The sequence below is a fragment of the Zalophus californianus genome, chromosome 15 (genome assembly GCF_009762305.2).
Source record: "Zalophus californianus isolate mZalCal1 chromosome 15, mZalCal1.pri.v2, whole genome shotgun sequence".
Classification (NCBI taxonomy): domain Eukaryota; kingdom Metazoa; phylum Chordata; class Mammalia; order Carnivora; family Otariidae; genus Zalophus; species Zalophus californianus.
Window position 1 is genome coordinate 57,393,706 of NC_045609.1, and position 22,694 is coordinate 57,416,399.

At 42.4% G+C, this 22,694-nt stretch overlaps 1 protein-coding gene across 1 annotated transcript in view; it reads left to right on the top strand.

The window, feature by feature from the left end:
- The first annotated feature begins 4,291 nt into the window (after window positions 1-4,291).
- The window catches only part of PI4K2A (phosphatidylinositol 4-kinase type 2 alpha), a 29,335-nt gene continuing 10,932 nt past the window's right edge, over window positions 4,292-22,694 (top strand). Inside the window, exons 1-4 of the mRNA XM_027587939.2 lie at window positions 4,292-4,818; window positions 11,922-12,122; window positions 17,162-17,293; window positions 17,662-17,815. Of these exons, the coding sequence (XP_027443740.1) occupies window positions 4,384-4,818; window positions 11,922-12,122; window positions 17,162-17,293; window positions 17,662-17,815 (922 nt within the window). The 5' untranslated portion in view covers window positions 4,292-4,383. The remainder of the gene's footprint in view (window positions 4,819-11,921; window positions 12,123-17,161; window positions 17,294-17,661; window positions 17,816-22,694) is intronic.

Below are 22,694 nucleotides of genomic sequence, written 5' to 3' on the forward strand. Positions count from 1 at the left end.
CGGAGAGAGGGGTGGGGCTGAACCAACGGTCCTACCTCGGCCACCCGATAGAGGGAGACCTTAGGTCTCGTCTACTCAGAGACAGCCTAGCCTAAATGTCGACAAAACCAAAACAAAACCTGGGTCAGAAACAACAGTGACCACCAACTCAAGCGGCTCGGATCCTGCGCGGAGTTGTAAATGGCTCCACCCTGGAGTTTAAGGACAGAACCCAAACCTGGCTTTTGAGTTTCAGCTTTGTGACTTGTAACATGCCGGACCAGGCAGCCGCAGTTTAATGAATGTCAGCCCCATGCCAGCGCTGTGATACCCGGACACTTCCGCATTCACTCATTGTAAGGATTTGTGTTGTTGTCATTACTCAGATCTTTTGTGTTTAAAATATAGTGTCAAGATTGGAGCAAATTCTCCAAATATCGTGCACGCCATTCCTTTTAACCACATGTTTATTTACTGGCCAATGTGAATGCAGCTAGAAAAGACATGATCGCTGCCCTCATGGGACTTACTGCCTAGATGTGGAGAAAAGATTCATGCCCATGGAAAAATTCAAGACTATATTTAATTATTAAAAGAAGGCAAGTGCATGAAGAGAGTAAACAAACTGCTTCTCTGATTTGGGCGTTTCCTCATCTGTGGAATAGAAAATGAAAATAATAATAATGATAAAGACTCCCCAGCACTTGTGTGAGACTACAGTGTAAAATGCTCAGTACTGTGTCTGTGACATTGTAAGTGCTCCATAAGCAGCAGTTTACATGGTTTTAAAAGGACTTGGATTCTGTGTTCAGATCCCATGTCTGCCACCAAGTGTGTGTGACTTCAAGCAAGTTATTAAGTTCTCCAGCCTATAAAATGAGATTGGACTAGCAGACCTGTAAGATTCAACCAGCTCTGACGCTCAATGGTTAAGCATGCTAAACTGTGTGCTAGTGACTATAAATATAAATACGGTTGTTGAGAGAATGGCATGTCAAGAAAACAGATCTTATTAGATTAGAGAGAGTATATTAGAAAATTTGATGAAATAAGGTTAAATAGACTGTGGTTAAGTTATGGAGAAACCTGAAAAATTAGTGGGAAGATATGGTTTGCAAAATGTAGTGTTTTGAATGGGCAAATTCATAGACACAGGAAGTAGAAGTTACCAGGAGCTAGAGGAAGAGGAAGTTATTGTTTAATGGATACAGAGTTTTTGTTGGGATGATTAAAATGTTTTGGGTATAGGCAGTGGTGATGGTTATGCAACATTGTGAATGTATTTAATGTTACTGACCTGTACACTTGGGAATGGTTAAAATGATAAATATGCATTTTTACTGCAATATAAAATGTTTCTTAATCAGAGCAGTGACACCAGGAAACCAGCGTTTTAAGAAAATTAATCTGGTAGTGATGCTCAGAGATAACCAGAGAGATTGGAAGCAGAGGAACAAACTCACAAGCTATTTTAATAATGTAGCTAAGACATATTGAGAGTCTCAAAAGTAATGTGGCATCAGTGAAAATGGAAAGAAAGGGGGTACACGCCGATTTAGGAAAGATGTTGGGGTTCAGAGGTAATGGCCAAGAAAGAATTTCTGAGCTATATTGAGTGCAAAAAGGTGGTTTTATTAAAGCACGGGCACAGAGCACAGGGACAGGACCCGTGGGCAGAGAGAGCGGCACCGGGCTCCTGAGCAACGGCCGGTGATGTACTTTCAAGTTGGGAGGGGGCTAGGGGTAGCGTGAATCTCTAAGGAATTATGGAAGCAGGGTTTCCAAGACTTCGAGGGGGTTTAGCTATTGTTAGGAAAAGGTCATTTATCACCGTTTAATGAAACCTTAGTCATGAGACCCTTCAGATGTATATTGGTAGGTCATATGCTTGGGGGATGATTGCCAACTGATATCTTGGGGGGTAGAGATAAAGGAAGTTTCTAAAGGAATGTTTATATGTTAAAGTAAACTTATAGGATGGCGGGAGGTGGGGGGGGGGCGTTGTCGGGATAATGTTAAGCTAAGCCTTTTGCCCTTAGCAAAATATTAACGTTGGGACAGCTGAGTTCCTAGAGGAATGTCATTTTGCCTGTTTTAAGGACTTGTCAGTGGGCTGTAAGTAGTAAGGAAATTTAATTTTTCTTTTGCCTTTGCTTCCCACATCACATATAAAACACATCTTATAGAGATATTTAGTAAGAGGCAATATAGTGTTAAAAGCATTGAGCTGGTCTGCCTGGATTTGGATCCAGCCCTGCCACTTACCAGCTGCATGACCATAGGCAAGTTACTTTACTCAGTTTCCAACATCATAAGACCTGTAATGCCATTTACACGTAATCCTGTTATATCCGTGTACTTGACATGAAACAATGTCTGGCACGTGCTTAGTATTTGGTGAGTGCTAGCTCTTCATAGGTAATAGGGAATGTATTGACACTTTTTTTTCAGTGGAAGGAAAATCAAGTGCTAAGGGGTAGAATCAAAAATAAATTCTGAGAATCTTCCATAGAGTTCTCAAGGGAGAACTCTAAATCTTGCAGCTTTCCTTGACAATAATTTGAAGCTTACGGGCTAAATGAGAAGAATAATTCCAAGAGATCATCTCTGTGGATGTGATCCCTGGGATGCAAGAGGCAAGTATTAATGAATTATTCGATGTCTGGATAGGAAAGCGAAATACATGTCTTCTAACTGGAGGAGGAAACTGTATGGATCTTTGCCTAAAATGGTTTACGTGGCAAAAAATGTTTAAGACATTCTCACACATAAAATTAAACAATAGTTGTTTCAATTCAATTCAGTTCAGTTCAGTATTTCTAGTATTTCTAGTACTGTGACAATAATTTGATTCAAGAAAGAATGACTATGAAATATTGGTTACAATAGGGCTGATTATCTCTTGTGAAAACACATGGCTCTAATCTTGGTGATTTTAAGCACAAAAACAAAAACAACATCAACGATAAAAAAAGGTGGTACCATTTGTTGAGTGTACTACCCATTGTGCTGTTTTACATACATTATCTTCTTATTTAATTAAGGGAGGGATAATTGTTTATGTACCAAGCACTATATCAGTGTTCTACAGACATTATCTTAATTCTTATTTAATTGAGGAGGGGATGATAATTCCCATTTTACAGGTGAGAAAACAGAGGCTTAAGTGTAGAGATGGGGTTCAAACTCAAATGATTCTGATTCCCTCTTTTCTCCCTTTTCCCCCCAGTAATCTAATTACATTCTTCCTTTAAGACTTAGCTCATAGCACATGCCCCCTTTAAGGCCTTTGCTGACTTTCTAGCCTACCCCCAAGTTGCTGAACTTCTGAGTTTTCAGTTTTCTTTCTTGGCTCCTTTTCTCCTGCCGCCTCAGAGAGCTATGTCTTCCTCTTGAGGGCAAGGACAGTTCTTCCTTCTCTTTCCCACTAATAAAAAATATAGAGTCCCTATCATGTCTAGACACCAAGGTTTTACAGTAGTGAATAAAACAGTCATGTACTCCTTCCTCATGGGACTTTCTAGTCTTATAAGACCATATCTTTTCTTTTTCTTTTTTAAAGATTTTATTTATTTATTTGACAGAGAGACACAGTGAGAGCAGGAACACAAGGGGGGGAGTGGGAGAGGGAAATGCAAGCTTCCCGCTGAGCAAGGAACCTAATGTGGGGCTTGATCCCAGGACTCCGAGATCATGACCTGAGCCAAAGGCAAACACTTAACGAATGAGCCACCCAGGTGCCCCACATAAGACCATATCTTTCTTCAATTAACAAAGAAGCATAGAGCATCAGGGCCAGACTCTGTAAATTGCACTGGGCCTGTGATTTTTAAAAAAACTTTTTATTTAGGTAGATAGGGATTTTTGTTTCTTTGCTTCATTTTTGTCTCTTCTAGCACTTAGAACATAGTAGGTGCTCAATAAATATTTTATGAATTAGTGCATGATTGAATGAATGTAGATACGAAGATTAGATTTCTCCAGTTTCATAGCTGGTTGGTTCATAATAGGCACTCACCAAATGACTGACTGATTACGTAGGCTACTTTACTGAAAGCTCCCACAGACAGGTCAGCAATTGGAAGCTAAGGGAGGGTCTGGGCTGGTAAGAGCAGGGGGCGTGTCTGACCCGGGTTTGGCTCTTGGAACATGCGCAGTTTTCACAGACGGTGACGAGCGAAAAATGCGGAGGACGCGATTACGTAGACGCTGGTTCTGATTGGTTACCGTTCGCGCGCGAGGGGTCGTGCCGACTCGTCGCCAAGTAAACAGGCTAGGTGGGGGCGGGGCCAGCGAGGCGCCGCGACCTGGTTGGCCAGTCGGGGGTTGGGGGTTTCGCGGATTGGTCCCGGCCCGGAGCTCAGCTGTGGAGCGTACCGGGACCCGCAGCCGGCGGCCTGAGGGATGGACGAAACGAGCCCACTGGTGTCCCCCGAGCGGGCCCAACCCCCTGACTACACCTTCCCGTCCGGCTCGGGCGCTCACTTTCCGCAGGTGCCGGGGGGCGCGGTCCGAGTGGCGGCGGCGGCTGGCCCGGCCCCCTCTCCGCCGGGCTCGCCAGGCCACGACCGGGAGCGGCAGCCACTGCTGGATCGGGCTCGGGGCGCGGCGGCCCAAGGCCAGACCCAAACCGTGGCGGCGCAGGCCCAAGCCCTGGCCGCCCAGGCGGCGGCGGCGGCGCACGCCGCGCAGGCCCACCGCGAGCGGAACGAGTTCCCGGAGGACCCCGAGTTCGAGGCGGTGGTGCGGCAGGCCGAGCTGGCCATCGAACGCTGCATCTTCCCCGAGCGCATCTACCAGGGCTCCAGCGGAAGCTACTTCGTCAAGGACCCTCAGGGGGTGAGAGCGGGGTGGGGGCCGCCGCCGCCGCCTTTGGGGAGGGTGGGCCTGTCCGGGGGAGTTAGCAGCTTCGCACAGCCAGAGGGAGAAGGGGGGTTGAAAGGCTGCAAAAGGGAGAAACTTCGCAGTGCAGAGCCCCTTGGCAAGATTTTGGAATGCCCCTGAGGACTGGAGATGGAGAAGCTCTGCGGACTGAAGAAATAAATCAGAACCTATTTGGTGGGGGAGGAGTGAGCGGAGAATGAAAAAGAGGAAATTGACCAGATACAGGCAAGGGGCCCGGCGGTGTGGTGGGGCAATCGGCCTGTCGACGGAGACGCGCGGGGAGATGCTACTTTCTAGTAGATTCCTTAGCTTTAAACTACGGAGACTGCTATTCGGCCATTGTCCTACAGATTTGAGCTTTGGGTCCATTTCCTCTTTTTGGACCGAACCAGCGTTGTCGCTGTTCACTGAGGAGGACGGGGTGATCCATCAAGGGCTCTGAGGGTTCAGTTCCAGCCTTCTGTGTTGTGGGGATGTCTACCACCGTCCCAGGTCTCTTGCTGGCAGACGTCAGTGATGGAGTGGGTGGACTTAAACCAGTTTCATCTGTCCTGGTTATTGCTCACTTCTGGGAAATTGTTCAAATTCTTTTTTATGGTTCTTCAGTAAAGAATGCGGAGTTTTAGAAACACAGGACTGCCTGCTACATTTTACTTTCATTTCTCTCCTAGGACTATCAGCAGTTTGCTTTTTAGCTAAGGCAAAGTGCTGACCTTTATTTTTTGTCCCTTGCATATGTTTAAAGGGGGATGGGGACGAGATGGGTTGGGATGGACATGGGGTGACCAGGGCAGCTGAGAGGTGACTTTATTCTTTCGATAGCTGCAGAAGAATTTAAGGCATTTATATCAAACCAGAGGTATCATTGGAATATCAGTGGGTCAAAACATACTAACTTTCCTGTCAGAGTTCTCAGATGGGCCAGAATGGTGTATTGGAAAAATATACTGTTATACTTATTAAAATAATGGTTGTCAAATCTCCTGCAAATTTTTGCTGCGTCTCTCCTGGGTGAGCTCTTTATGTGGGTGGTATGCTGTTCTTAGAGGAGTGCCGTGTGGCCAGGATGGACTCTGACTTGTAGCCCTTGGTTAGGTTCATTGAATGATCTGGTCATTCTCCGAGATGTTGTTGTCCCTGAATTATCAAGAACCAGAAAGCAATTCTGCCATCAGTGCAATTAACATAAACTGAGTTGGGGAAGTTGGGGAAAACTTTGAGAATAATAGGTCTTTCCAGGTCCCTCAAGTAAGGGAGCACTGAGTTAAATTGAAAGCTCAGAGGGGAACCATTACTTCTAGAATATAAGTACAGTGGGTGTCCTGAGGTCTAAATGTTACTTTCATTTTTTATATGTGTGGTTTTTATTTTTTATTTTATTTTACCTTTTTTTTTTAGCTTGTTGGCTGATGTAAGAAGGGACTAATTATCTTTGATAGGTATAGGAACAGAGTTTTTATTTTTCTTTCATGACACTGTTGCAGCTTTGTTGGAAGTGTGTCAGGTCAGCTGAGAAGTGATCTGGTGCTCTGATAGGTGGGAGTAATAAGATCTTTCACTTCTACCTGGCAGGTAAAATTATGCCACCTCTGTGCATAGGCTACAGAGAATGACAGACTACGGGTATGTTCCTTGGTGATTTGCAGGATCCCAGGGTCTAAAATTTCCTGGCCACTGTCCTTTCTTAGAGAGGAAGTCAAAACACATATGCCCTGACAAAACTTATTAATATAACCATCTTGCTCCCACTGAGGAAAATGTGGTTCAGAGCAGAGGACCACTTCCTAAATGCTGTGGTGGGTTAAAATGAACCACAGGTTCACTGTAGTTGGTCGTGTCATCTTTGGCCCTGCTCCAAATGTGTTTGTTTATTTTATTTAACAAGTACGTAGATAGCACTTACTATATACTAGGTACTGTTTTAAGTGCTTTACAAATAATAATTTACTTAGCACTTATAACACCCTTGGAAGTAGGTACTATTATTATCCCCACAGATGATGACATCAAGGCACACAGTATAACTAATTTGCTTAGGGTCTTAACAGCTAGTAAGTAGGAGGCAGGATTCAGACCCAGGCCAACTGGCTCCAGAATTCATGCTCCTAACCACTATGCAGTGCTGTCTCAAAGTTAGTCATCTGAATTTCTGCTTCCTCTTTTCATCTACCATATTGGTTAGGATTAAATTTGGCTATGTGTGGCAGAAAATTTAAAAAAATAATGACTTGAATAAAAATACATTAACTCTCATAGAAGAGATCTCTAGGCTGCCCAGGGCTGGCATGGCAATATGAACAGTGTGCATCCTTCCATCCAGCTGATGAGCCATTCCTAGCATGTGGCTTCCACTTCATGATCCAAGATAGCTACTCAGACTGCAGACATCTTGTCTGTTTTTCAACCAGTTGGAAGAAGGAAACGAGAGGGAGAGTACGCCCTCTTCCTTTTAAGATAATTCATAGAAGTTGCACCAGACTCTTTTTATATTCCATTGTTCAGAACTTAACTGCAGTAGTGGTTGGGGACTGTAGTCTTTATTTTGCCCCACTAAATATGCGGAGTCCCGTGTCCAAGGAAGAAGAGGGAACAGAGATTGGGGGAACCAGCAGTTTCTGCCAGAGCTGATTTTGGAGCTAGAGAGGCTAGAAGGTTCTTGAAGATAATAGCCCTGATTTCATTTCCCAATTTAAGATGGTTTCTCCCTCAGGGCAAGCAAGTGGAGACCTAGAGAACAGGAAGATGGAAAATGCTAGATTAGAAGGCATGGTAGAGAGTGCTCATATTACCCTCACTTGCATTCTTGTGCTTTCTGGTCTTATGCTCAATCACCTATGAAAATATTTTTTGAGCATTTTCTGTTTTGTGAGGCTAGTAATACTGTATGTTCATATTGCCAAGAATCATAGAATAGCATGTGATTCATTAGTTTATTAAGAAGATTAAATGCGATATTACACATGAAAGCCTTTGGCATAGTTCCTGGTACGTAGCAGGAGCTCCGAGTGTTTTGCCTTTTGTTAAGTTAATGCTCACTGACCTCTGGATTAGGGTTTCTTGGATACATGGCATTGAATAAAGCAAAAGTAGTATAATTTTGAGATGATGATTTTATGACCACAGAATAGTAATTTATTAGATAATGTTAATTGGTATTTGCTTCAAAATTCTATGGATACTGCCCACATTTCTAGGAACTAGGCCTTATATTGTAATTTGCAGTCTTTTAAAAATACTTATCCATCAGGAGCTTGTCATGAAAATGGTACAGATTTTTTTTTCATTTTTCAAATATAAAATTATGTTATAGTCCTGAGTGTGCTTCTTCCAACTACCTGTGCCCTCCCAAGAAATTCTGATGTCCTTATACGTGGTTGAGAGCAACACTGATAGCCCAACAAAGAATAAAGATCTCAAACAGAATAATTTTTTAAATTCTTTTTTATTTATTTGAGAGCGAGAGTGAGAGAGCGTGTGCAAGCACAGAGGGAGAGGGAGAAGCAGACTCCCCACTGAGCAGAGAGCTGGACTTGGGGCTCGATCCCAGGACCCTGAGATCACGACCTGAGCCGAAGGCAGATGCTTAACGGACTGAGCCACCCAGGCACCCTCAGAATAACTTTTTTTTTTTCTAAAATGTTAAGAGGTAGTCAAGTTTGTTGTCATATTTAGATGTAGTTCTTGAGGTTTTTAAGCAACATTACCGTCTATTGTAGGGACCTGTCCCAGGCCACCAGTTGTAACGGATGAGACAGGTTGGGTCAATGGCAGTGGATAGGAAAATAAATACAGTCTGAATCTCTTCTGTTGGCATTCTATTTGGATCCCATCTTCTTTCAGGGTCTCATATATTTGGAGTAGCCCATCCCTCTCTTTTCTGAGAGTTAACATGTAAATAAGGCTTCTCTGCCTAAATAGGAGTGCTGTTTCTATCCGACTCCTAATACAGGATACAGCAGTTGTCTGAGGCTGAAGCATCTGTAGGAATCCTTTTAGGAGTGCACAGGTCAAAATTATTTTTATAACAATTTTAAGACTATTTGCCATTTTCATTCTCACTTCCTTGTGTGTGCACAGTGGAGATTCCCAGGCGCTACATGATGTGTGATAACAAAACATTGAATATTAAGGAAGATGTGAAAATACAGTTGCCTTTTATTAAGCCAGACACTAGAGAGATTGCAAAAATGTGAAACAGTGCCTTCCTTTTCACTAAAAATTGTTTTTGAAAATAGTTATTTTTCACAAAAACATAGCACCTATATTAACATGTAATAGGTTTATTTTTATTAAGTGAATTAACAGTCTTAACATTTCAGTTTTAATTTGTAATACAGCAAATGTAGGTTTTACCCACATAAACAAAAGTTTTGGGGGTCTTTAATAATTAAGAGTTTAAAGGGATCTTCAGACCAAAATGTTGGAGAATCATCAGCTTCATGTTTACCAAATTAAAAAAAAAAAGACTTTTATTAGATGTTATTTCTGTGTACTTCACTGTACAGTATGAGCGATGTGCTTGAACTATCTTAAATTTTAGCGTCGCATAATACCTTCCTCCTTGGGGCTGCTGGATAGATAGAGAAAACCCTTTGCGTTCCAGTTCCCAGTATTTGGTTTGGGTTCTGACATCAGCCAGTGAGTGGCCTCCTGATTCCTGTGCAGTTCTCTTTGGATCCCCAGCTCCATTGCTGCTGCTGCTTAAGCTCCCTGTACCTTTGCCCTTTCATTAAAGGAGGGTTTGTCAGTGGGTGGTAAGGAAAGGCATTTGAAAAATACTGGCGGGGCACCTGGGTGGCTCAGTTGGTTAAGCATCTGCCTTTGGCTCAGGTCATGGTCCCAGGGTCCTGGGATTGAGCCCCGCATCGGACTCCCTGCTTGGCAGGAAGCCTGCTTCTCCCTCCCCCACTCCCCCTGCTTGTGTTCCCTCTCTCGCTGTGTCTCTCTCTGTCAAATAAATAAAATCTTAAAAAAAAAAATTGGCATCAAACTGAAGCTTACTCCTAACCAAATGTAAGAAAGGAATTGAAAGTATAGTAAAGAAGAGAGAGGAGAATGAGAAAAATTAGGCAGTAGACATTTTCTTTCTCAACCAAACAGTGGTGGGTGCCTTTCTGATTTGAGTGGTTCTAGAGTATTCTTGAGTATTCAGGAATACAGCTGAAAATGTGAAGTTCACATCAGCTTTGGAAATTAGGCCTGAGGCTGTGTCATGTATCATCCAGCAAACCTGCGGCGCTCACACACTGTCTTACACAAATGAAGGACTGAACACATGTTAGCAGAACTGAATTGAACTGAGGCCATGCTTAATCCTGAAGGGCCCTTGTCTCCCTTCCTACGTAATATCTTTCTGTTCATCTATTCTTCTCACCCTACTGTCCCTCCATTTGTCCAGTCCAAACGTTATTATTTAATGAACCTGTGTGATACTGAGGTAGTGATGGTCACTAATGCTTTCACAGTCCTCAAGATGCTTTCCAATTCTCCTGTCAGAAGGAAATGGAGAAGTTTGAGAGGTGAGTCTGTAAATGGGGCTTTGCTGCGATCTTGGCCTTCAGTTTCTGCTTTCTTTAATGGAGGTATTTAAGCCTCAGTCCTGGTATGTTTCAGCCTCGCTAATAAGATTGTCTTGGTCTTCCTTCCGCTGGGAAGCAGCCTGCCGAACTCCACATTGTACCTCAGTTGAACTGACTGTTACGTTGTGGGGGATGTGCCTCAAGCTGTCCTGTGGTTTTACTGTCTGGTTCCAGAGAGTTACCATGGACTCACTGGTCATTCTCTGAGTGATAGGGAGCCCCTTGTTACTGCTCCTGTGTGGTTTGGAGCCCAGGGTTCCGGGGGGACAGAGACAGGAATATTGCTAACTTAGGCCTTTTGCTAGCCATTTTGGATAAAAAGGTAATTCTGAAGACCTAGGATATGAATTTATGCATTTGACTTTCCCCAGTGAATCAGTAAGGTTGTTTGTGTTTAAGAATAAATTGATTCCCTTGGAGCAAGGAGAGTTCTGTATTTTTCTTGTCCTCTCAAATTCTTGTAAGGCTTCTTGAAAGAACTAGCCTCAAGATGGACCAATTATTGTTGGAGACATGTATCTAGCCAATTCCTAATATGAGTACATACTTAATGCAGGCAGATGGGCCTATGTTTTCTGCTGTGACCTGCCTGTCAGGAGGTGACACTCAAAGGAAAATGTCTTATGACCCAGACTAGCTTGAGTTGGCTGTGGGGTGAGAGAGAGGGAGAGTCATATGATACAAAGATGAATCACTTGGATAGCATATTTACTTTTCTTCCTTTGAAAGTACCAGTTTGGGGACTAGAGGGAATGAGACAAATGTGAAATAACTGTGGAGGGCTGCCTGACCTGGGGAGGAAGACTCCAGAAGGGAGGCCCATTGTTTTGGGGTTGCAGCCGCATCCCATATGTCTAAGGACCTCTGAGGATTATGTTCTCACCTGCAAGAGGAGATGGATTTTAATCTTTGTGGGCTCTGATGTCCTAATCTCTTGCCTATCAGAGTTACTTAAAAGAACCCTGTTGTAATCAGATGGCAGATTCTTTTTCACGCTGTGAGTTTTTCCTTCCATTGCTTTCTTAATTTGTCATTCCTAAACTTTTTATTTTAAGGTTTTGTTAACACCCAGGGAGTGAGATATTAAGACTGATAGAGGAAATCAAGCACTGCTGGAATTTTTTTAACCTCATACTATAATACCTTATTAATTACCTTTCAGTTGGTACTTTTTTGAGCTTTTACCTAATTGATGCAGAACAATAGTTTGTATGAATTTACCTTGGAAGTTGGGGTTTGATGGTGTGAAAGTCTGTTTTACCATGTATACTAGATGTGGCATCTTCTTTGGCCACAGCCCTTTCTGGCAGTGGGTCTCTTAGCTGCACATATGAGCTGTGTCTTCCTCTTACAAGCTGGGGAGAAGCCAGTGTCTGTCTTTAGGGATTGTCTGCCTGTGCCTTCCAGTTTCTTTCTAGAGTCTGTGACCTACTTTAATCAATTTGCCTTTAACATCCTATTTTTCTTTTCTCTGTGTAGAAGATCACTGCTGTCTTCAAACCCAAGAACGAAGAGCCATATGGGCACCTTAATCCTAAGTGGACCAAGTGGCTGCAGAAACTATGCTGTCCCTGCTGCTTTGGCCGTGACTGCCTTGTCCTCAACCAGGGCTATCTCTCAGAGGCAGGGGCCAGTCTGGTGGACCAAAAACTGGAACTCAACATTGTACCCCGTACAAAGGTCAGTGACCTATCTCCAGGGAGCCTTACTGCCTATCCAGAGTTTTCCTGGGCCTAAGTCCTGCTACATGTTAATGGAGCCATTACGACCAAGGAGGGCTATGTATGCCCCGAATCTAGGGCTCTCAGCCTTTTTGGGGGGAAGGTGGTAGATTTAGGCTCATGATATGATCATCTGATGGAAGCTATCCTGAGAGGGCGCCTGGGTGGCTCAGTTGGTTAAGCGACTGCCTTCGGCTCGGGTCATGATCCTGGAGTCCCTGGATCGAGTCCCGCATTGGGCTCCCTGCTCAGCAGGGAGTCTGCTTCTCTCTCTGACCCTTCCCCCTCTCATGTGCTCTCTCTCTCATTCTCTCTCTCTCAAATAAATAAATAAAATCTTTAAAAAAAATAAACTATACTTCCTTTAAAAGAAAAAAAAAAAAAGGAAGCTATCCTGAGAAGGATACGCATAAAATTTTTGCATACAATTTCAGGAAATTCACTGACCCTGTGATGCACATTTATGGGTTTCCCGGGTCTTTCCATCCTAGGTAACTGCAAGCTGGTTAGAAACCTAGCTACTTTTGTAGCTCATTCTCTTAGATTTCCGAGCTATTCCATGATTTAGATATGTTCCAAAACGGACTAACTGATGTTAGCTAGGCACTTAGGTAAGGTTTGGCAAGGAGGAGTCTAGGATGGGCTGAGGTTTAGAGTAAAGATCTGGCTTGAACCTGTACGGGAACTGACATGGAATTCTCATCCATCTTTATGCTATGGGAAACTGGTACTTATCTGAACATAACAAAATCGGGGTCCCAGATCCAGGCAAATCCACACTTAGAATGAATTTGCACACACCTTATATGTGTGATAGACTTAGCTTAGGTTCTGAGCCCTGCCACCCCCTCAGTATGCTGAAATACAGAATTGATTGCATACATTTTACTGATGCCGGGTGAAGAGCCCCTGTACTACAGGTGTCCATGAAACTTTCCAAGGGTTGTGAGGGGAAGGAATGCCTGCTGGTCAGCATATGAACTTTCAAGGACACATCATCACCCATTTAGTATGTGTGGCTACCTGAGGTTTAGTAACAACTTGAGGTGGAACTCTGATATGATGCCCTAAGGCTACAGGGGCATCTTTGTAGCTATCGGCCTTAATCCTCTGAGAATCTGACGAAAGCTAGAGATGTCGTTCCCAGAAAAAATTCATATGTTTACAACTGTTGTTTTGCATATAATTTCATGGGGATGGTTCATGGACCAGTTGGAGTCCATTCATTAACCTTGTAAGGACCATGCCAATAGACTAAAGACCCCTGCTTGAGGTTTTCTTTGCAGGTTTAGATAGTAGACTCTGTGGGCAAAGAGACTGATCAGCAGGCAGGAGCTTCCCTTCAAACCTATTTTTTCTGTTTTCCCAGGGTGTTTTAGAAGAAATTGTGATTGTTGTGGTTGTTTAACTGTCTGCTCCTTTGCCGCCAAACTCCAAACAATCAGCCAACTGGTTTGTAAGTTTGTGGAAGTCAGGGACCATTTCTTGAAATTTCCTCTTATTCTCAGCACCTAGCAAAGTACTGTGGGTTTTTTTGTTTGTGTTTTGTTTTGAGAGAGTGTGCACATGAGCTGGAGGGCGGGGCGTGGGGCGGCAGAGGGATAGGGAGCGAGAGTCTCAAGCAGGCTCCACGCTCAGCACAGTCTCATGACCCTGAGATAGTGATCTGAGCCAAAATCAAGAGTCGGACACTTAACCGACTGAACCACCCAGGTGCCCCAAGCAAAGTCCTGTTTTTATGGTAAGTGCCAGCTGAATCAGTGAGTGAATGTCAAAACATGAGGGACAATCCTAGAGATCCCCCAGCTCAGATCTATGGGGAGAGTGTTTGCTTATAGCTCCCAGTGACAGCTGATTCACTGCCTGGCCTTGTACAGCTCATTCCTTCCCTTTATGCTTTAGTTGTGTTGAACATCTTGTATGATGATTAATGCTCCAAAGATCTCCTGCCTAACCTGAATTCCTCCTACTAGGCCCCTCCTAGACTCTAAACATTCTTTTAAATACTCCTTGCTCATCACTGTAATTCCTTTTCTTTACTAGGTAAATAGCAGTCTGCCCCTGGCCCTGTGCGTGTTCTGCCTGTGTTTCTGGAGTGTAGTGCCTAAAAATCAGGGCTTGAGTCCCAGTTCTGGCTCTGCAGCTCTTGATTGGGTGACCCTTGGCAAGTCACTTAAGACACCCCCACACGCTTTGTGTGCTCGGTTTCCTCACTATAAAAATAAGGATATAAATAGTTCCTACTTTATGGGCCTGCTATTAAGATTACACAGGATAATCCATGTAAAACACGTAGCCCAGTGCCTTGGCACAATGTAAATACTCCATATGTCTTAGCCTGTGGTACTTTTATGACAATTCTAATCATAATAGAATGTCACCTGCCATGATCCTGTTCTTCCCCATCTCTGGTCTTCCTCTTTCCCTGTTAGATGTTTCCCTGTTTGATGTTTTGCATCAGAAAGTCAGCAACAACAAAATACTAGCCTTCCATGAGACTGAGATGAGACAGAACTTTGCAAGCTTAACCTACAGCTGCCAGAGAATAGTGAGAGGAGGTCTCTCCTCTCCCACCCTCCCCACCCTTGTGACAGGATTCTATCCAGTTAATGAGAGCATCTATTGCTATGGGAACAGGGCTCATGTTATGATGGAGCTTCAAATAGTAAGGTTCCAGGTCTCACTCGATAGCTTGTTTTCTGCTCTCTGTTACTGTAAGGTTTCGGGTTATGATAGTTTCATTAGTCATAGAGAAAAAAGTGGGTTGTTACAGAGAGTGATTGAAAATAAATCTGAGGGGCGCCTGGGTGGCTCAGTCATTAAGCATCTGCTTTTGGCTCAGGTCATGATCCCAGGGTCCTGGGATCGAGCCCTGCATCGGGCTCCCTGCTCTGCGGAAAGCCTGCTTCTCCCTCTCTCACTCCCCCTGCTTGTGTTCCCTCTCTCGCTGTGTCTCTCTCTGTCAAATAAATAAATAAAATCTTAAAAAAATAAATAAATCTGATTGGGGGGAAAGGGTGGTTTATTGCTTGAGAGAGTGAGGGTTTTCATTGTGGAAACTGGCAAGGTATTCTTAGGACAGCCTTTTTTCTCCTTAATTTCTGTGCTTGTGTTTCCTGGGCAGAGATTGCCAACCTACTGTACCTTGCACATCCATTGTAGATACTCCTGTTAACTTTGGATGGACAGATGAATGGCTAGGAGGGAGGGAATGATTTTGTCCCTCTCTAAGATTCATAGGCACAATAATTAGTTATTTGTAATGAATTTTACAAGGCTTAGAAAAGAAAGAATTTTAAATTTGATTTTAGTTGTTTATATGCTGAGACTCACTTGTTGCTATCTCTGAAAGGAGCTTGTAACTCATTCATGCATTCACTTAATAAATATTTAATGAGCATGTGCCAGCCACTGTGTTAGGTACTGAAGATGCTAATATGAATAAAATAAGATGTTCACTTTTCCCCCCAAATCTCTTGAGTCTTAAGAGAGAGGTTAGATGTATAAATGGATAATCACAAGATGGTGTGATAAGGGTGATAATGGACATACATACGGATTACAGTGTTATTACCACAATTTGACAATCAAGTGTAATTTTTGGGGGGGGGGTGGGACAGAGGGAGAGGAAGAGAGAGAATCTTAAGCAGTCTCCATGCCCAGTGCGGAGCCTGACGTGGGACTCGGTCATGATCTGAGCCGAATCAGGAGTTGGACACTTAACCAACTGAGCCACTCAGGCGCCCCAATGAAGTGTAATACTGATGGCCCATTAAAACATGTTTTTTGGAAGGGTTTTTGGGTGGCTCAGTCGGTTAAGCATCTGCCTTTAGCTCAGGTCATGATCCTGGGGTCCTGGGCAGAGAGCTGGGAGCCTGTTTCCTGCTTCTGCTTCTCCCTCTCCCTCTGCCCCTCCACCCTGCTCATGCTCCCTCTCTCTTTCTCAAAGAAATAAAATCTTTAAAAAAATGTTTTTTTGAATAGTTAATGCGGGCATCTAGTATAGAAATCAGAAGGCACAGGAGGGTAAACAGAGAAGAGCAATTCAGCCTCTCTCCCACCTCTGCCTTCCAGCCACTCCATTTCCTTTCTTAGAGGCAGCTTCTGGTACTAGTTTCTTGTGTAATATTCCAGATAAAGTCTGCATAGATATGCATGTTATATAGCAGTTCACTAAAGATTAAAACCCATTTTAATGTTTATTTTTTAATTTTTTTTAAGGTTTTATTTATTTGACAGAGCACAAGTAGGCAGAGCAGTAGATAGAGGGAGAGGGAGAAGCAGACTCCCCGCTGAGCAGAGAGCCCAATGCGGGGCCCAGTCCCAGGACCCTGGGATCATGACCTGAGCCGAAGGCAGACGCTTAACCAACTAAGCCACCCAGGCGCTCCTAATGTTTATTTTTTAATGTTTATTTTTAAAATGTGAATAAATTGCACATAGTACAGAATTCAAAAGGAATAAAAGGGTATAGAGTGAATCGCAATTTGTTTTTACCTGGAGAGAAAAATAGGCCCTGGGCCCTCTTCTCCTAACCCAGGAGATGGCTGTATTAGACAGGGGAATTCCTGCTAGCTGCTGTAACAACTCCTGAATCTCAGTGGTTGAATGGATCTCGCTCACATCATAGATTCATGCCAGTTAGGCAGTTCTCCCAGATCCCTTATCACTCCATGTAGGGACAAGAGATCTAAGATCCTTCCATGATGTGGTTTTGGCTCATCTCCGAGCCCTTCATTTCCAGCTGCACAGATTGGGGAGTGTGAACTAAGGGTCATGGGAGATTTAAGGGGCCAGGCCCGGAAGTGATATACAGACATCACTTTGTCAACATTCCATTGGCCTGAACTACTCATATTAGAAAGGCTGAGAAGTACATTCTTTCTGCATCCCCTGGAAGAGGAACAGTATTGGTGAGCATCCAGGTATTCCCTGCCATAGTGATGTATTTCCTTATACTCGACTGTAACCTAGGTATCTGTTCTCTTTCCACTGTAGGTAGTATACCTGGCCAGTGATACCTTCAACTATAGTGCCATTGACCGAGTAAAGTCCAGGGGCAAGCGGCTTGCGCTAGAGAAAGTGCCAAAAGTTGGGCAGCGGTTTAATCGCATCGGGCTACCGCCAAAGGTATACACTGCACCTATGTGGCTTAGTAAAGGTGATGATGTATGGTGGCATAGCCATCCAAGTGGTGAAACAAGGCGCCTAGAGACTTGCGTATAGACATGTGAATAGCCTGCCCTGAGGCTTCCGTCTTCCTCATTTCTGAGGGTCTAAGGTTTGGGGAATAATTCTCCAGAGAACAGAGCCCCTAACTTTCTCACTTTACTACTCTGGCCCATTTAGATGCGCTTCTTGAATTTGGATGGGCAGTCACTCTTATGACCTTTTCCTGATATAAACTCCATAGGGCATTATGGGCCACCCGGCTTACTCCTGGGCTCTCTGGACTTGAGCTGTAGGGAAATACCTTTATTCCTGCTCTTTGGCTGCAGGTTGGTTCATTCCAGCTCTTTGTTGAAGGCTACAAAGATGCAGACTACTGGCTACGGCGTTTTGAAGCAGAACCTCTCCCGGAGAACACTAACCGGCAGCTACTGCTGCAGTTTGAGCGGCTGGTGGTGCTGGACTACATCATCCGCAACACTGGTGAGCAGCTATGGGCAGCCCGGGACCTGTGCTAGACCACCGTGAGGTACTCCATACCAGAGTGCCTTCTTGGGATGAAGGTTTCCTAAGTCAGAAGGGCCTTGAAAATAATTTTCCAAGACAAGCTTTGTTCAGGCACATCATGTGCGGTTATCAGAGGTAGGGAATCCTGGAGCCAGTAGTTACTAATGTTTTATCTTAACCTCTTTCCTGGTCCCAGACAGAAGACACACTGGCTCTTCCAAAGCAACATCAGGAATACTTTTGCCCTTGATCCCTAGTTACTCATAGTAGCAAGACCTATCACAGGACAGTTTTGTCTTTAAGTACCTCATATTAGTGGACTCATACAGTATTTGTCACTTTGTGACTGGCTTATTTCACTTAGTATATGCCCCTAAACTTTATTCATGTTGCAGCATATATCAGAATTTCCTTTTTAAGGCTGGATATACATTGTATGTATATACTGTATTTTGCTTATCTATCCGTCAGTGGACACTTGGGTTGCTTCCATGTTTTAGCTCTTGTGAATAATGTTGCTATGAACATGGGTGTACAGATATCTTTGAGACACTACTTTCATTTCTTTTGAGTATATACCCAGAAGTGGAATTGCTGGGTAATATGGCAGTTCTGTTTTAATTTTTTTTTAGTTGAAGTATGGTTGACCTATGTTTAATTTTTTGAGGAGCTGCCATCCTGTTTTCCATAGTGGCTGCACCATTTTTACATTCCCACCAGTGGTGCACAGGGGTTCCAGTTTCTCTACCTTTTCATCACCACTTGTTATTTTCTGGGTTTTGTTTTGTTTTGTTTTTCATTTGTAGCCATCCTGATAGGTATAATGTGGTCTCTCCTTGTAGTTTTGCATTTCCCTAATGATTAGTGATGTTGTGAACATCTTTTCATGTACTTTTTGGCCATTTGCATATCTTTGGAGGAATGTTTGTTCAACTCCTTTTCCCATCTTTGAATCACGTTGTTTTGTTGTTGAGTTGTAGGAGTTTTTTTTAATATATTCTGGATATTAATTCCTTATCAAATACATGATTTGCAAATATTTCCTACCATTCCATGGGGTGCCTTTTTATTTTGTTGATAGTATATTTTGATGCAATTAATTTTTAAATTTTCACAAAGTCCAGTTTGTCTATTTTTTTGTTTATTGTCTGTGCCTTTGGGGTCATATGCAAGAAATTATTGCCAAATCTAATGCCATGAAGCTTTTGCCCTATGTTTTTGTCTTAAGAGTCTTATAATTTTTGGTCTTAGATTTAGGTCATGGATCCACTTTGAGTTAATTTTTGTATATGGTCTGAGGTAAGGGTCTAACTTCATTTTCTGTATGTGGATATCCAGTTTTCCCAGCACCATCTGTTGAAAAGACTATCTTTTCATCATTGAAGGGTCTTGTCACCCTTGTTGAAAACCATTTGATCATACATGCAAAGGTTTATGTCTAGACTGTATGGTATTTCATTTGTCTATGTGTCTGTCTTTATGCCATTACCACACTATTTTGATTTATATAGCTTTGTATTAAGTTTTGTAATAAGCATAGTTTTGTTTTGTTTGTTTGAGAGAGTACGCGCACATGTGCGCACAAGTTGGGGAGGAGGGGCAGAGGGAGAGAGAGAATCCTAAGCAGGCTCCATGCCCAGCACAGAGCCTGACCCAGGGCTCGATTTTACAACCCCAAGATTACAACCTGAGCTGAAACTAAGAGCTGGACACCCAACAGACTGAGCCACCCAGGCGCCCCTATAGTAAGTATAGTTTTATAGTAAGTTTGGAAATTTGGAGGAAGTGTGAGTCCCCGAGCTTTGTTCTTTTCTTTCTGGATTGTTTTGTCTATTTGGTATCCCTTGAGATTGCATATAAATTTTAGGATGGGTTTTTCTATTTCTGCAAAAAACATCATTGGGATTTTGATAGGAATTGCATTAAATCTCTAAATAGCTTCAAAGTAGTATTGACATCTTAACCATATTGAGCCTTCCAGTCTGTGAGTATGGAATGTCTTTCCATTTATTTATGTCTTCTTTAATTTCTTTCAGCCATGTTTTGTAGTTTTTATTATACAAATCTTTCACCTCCTTGGTTAAATTAATTCCTAAGTATTTTATGCTTTTTGATGCTAAATGGAATTGTTAATTTGCTTTTTGGATTGTTTGTTGTTAGTAGAAACACAAATGATTTTTATGTGTTGACTTTGTACTCTGATACTTTGCTGAGTTTATTCTGATTTTTTGTGTGTGGCATCATTAGGGTTTTCTACATATAAAGTCATATCATCTGTAAACAGATAATTTTACTTCTTTCTTTCAAATTTAGATGCCTTTTATTTCTTTCTCATGCATAATTGCTCTGGTCTTCCAGTACCAAGTTGAATAGAAATGTTGAAAGCGGGCATCTTTGCCTTGTTCTAGATCTTAGAGAAAAGCTTTTGGTCTTTCACCATTGAGGATGATGTTTGTTGTGGTTTTTCATGTATGACTTTTATTGTTAACATGGGGCTTGATCTCATGACCCTGAGATCATGACTTGAGCTGAAATCAAGAGTTGGCTGCTTAACCAGCTGAGCCACCCAGGCGCCCCTGCATGGTCTAGTCTTTAGCTTTTGTGTTTCTAGGAATGTGGCCATTTCATCTAGGTTATCCAGTTTCTGGGTATACAATTGCCTATAGTACTCTCTTACAATCCTTTTTATTTTTATTTTGGTAAAATTGGTAGTAATGTCCCTACTTTCATTTCTGATTTTAGCAATTTCAATCTTCTCTCTTTTTTTCTTAAACTAAATAGCTCAATGGTTATCAATTTTATTCATCCAGTGAGACAACTCTTATATTTTAGTTTTAGAGCATTTAGTTTATTTATCTATAATGTACATATATATTTGGATTTTCATCCACCATCTTATTTCCTTTCTATTTTGTGTGCTTGTCTTTTTTTTTTCCTCCCCTTCTCCCTATGATCTCTTTTCTTTCTTGCTTTCTTTTAAAATTATTTTGTAATTAGGGGCGCCTGGGTGGCTCATTCGGTTAAGCGTCTGACTCTTGATTTTGGCTCAGGTCATGATCTCAGGGTCATGAGATTGAGCCCAACGTCAGACTCTGTGCTCAGCACAGACTCTGCTTGAGATTCTTTCTCCCTCTCCCTCTGCCCTGCCCTCTGCTCACACGTGCTTTCTCTCTCTCTAAATAAAATCTTAAACTATTTTGTAAGTATTTCATTTCTCCCATCTTTTAGCTCAGAAGTTTATATGCTTTGTCTTTTCCCTTGATGGTTACTCTGAAGATTACCATGTGAATCTTTGATTTCCTATCTCCAGACTTTTGTACTATTAGTGTCATACGTTTTAATTATATATGCATGTATGTATGTATATGTGTCTGTATGTTTGTGCATATGTAAAACCACTTTTCTGTAAAACCATAAGATGATATTGTTATTATTACTGTTATTAATAATACTTATGGAGACGTTTGAGCATATATAAATAAAGCAGAATAGTGAACCTCCATGCACTGGTCATTCCAGCCTTAACAACCATCAGTCCATGACTAATCCTATCCCATTCACACTTCCGTTTACTTATCTTTTATTATTTTAAAGCAAATTACAGATGTAATTTTATTCATAATTATTTCAGTATGTGTCTCTAAAAGATAACTCTTTAAAAAAAACACTTATATCACAAAAAGCTAATATTTATCTAGATTTACTAATATGTTTACCCATTTTATTGCTCTTTCAGTTTTCCTGTATCTCCAAGCTTCTGTTTGGGATAATTTTCCTTTGACTTAGAGAATATAGATACTTTTGTTTTTAAGATTTTATTTATTTATTTGAGAGAGAGAAAGCACAAGCAGGGGAAGGGGCAGAGGGAGAGGGACAAGCAGACTCCCCACTGAGTGGGGAGCCTGAGGCAGGGCCTGATCCCAGAATCCTGGGATCATGACCTGAGTCAAAGTCAGACACTTAATCGGCTGAGCCACCCAGGTGCCCCGACTTAGAGAATATTTTAATACTAGTCTGCTGATGATGAATTTTGGTTTTGTTGGTTTGAAAATGTCTTCATTTTTGTTTTTTGGTTTTTTTTAAAGATTTTATTTATTTATTTGATAGAGACACAGCGAGAGAGGGAACACAAGCAGGGGGAGTGGGAGAGGGAGAAGCAGGCTTCCCGCTGAGCAGGGAGCCAGATGCGGGGCTCGATCCCAGGACCTGGGATAATGACCTCAGCCGAAGGCAGACGCTTAACGACTGAGCCACCCAGGCGCTCCTCACCTTCATTTTTGAAGGCTATGTTTGCTGGGTGTAGAATTTGGGATTGGTAGTCATTTTCTTTCAGTAGTTAAAAAAAACCCATTCCATTGTCTTCTGTTCCCATGATTTCTGTGAAGTCAGTTGTTCCTGTATTATTGTTGTTTCTTTGAAGGTAATCTCTTTTTTTCTCTGGCTCCTTTGAGATTTTCCCTGTAGTTGGTTTTCAAAATTTTTACTGCAATATGCTTGGTATAGTTTTCTTTGTATTATCCTGTTAGGGATTCACAGTTTCCCTTGAATCAATAGTTTGATACCTTTTGTCAGTTTTGGAAGATTCTCAGCTATTCTCTCTTTATTTTATTTATTTATTTATTTATTTATTTATTTATTTATTTTATTTTTTAAAAAAGATTTTATTTATTTATTTAATTGACACAGAGAGAGAGACAGTGAGAGAGGGAACACAAGCAGGGGGAGGGTCAGAGGGAGAAGCAGGCTTCCCGCGGAGCAGGGAGCCCGATGCGGGCTTGATCCCAGGACCCTGAGATCATGACCTGAGCTGAAGGCAGTCGCTTAACCAACTGAGCCACCCAGGCGCCCCTATTTA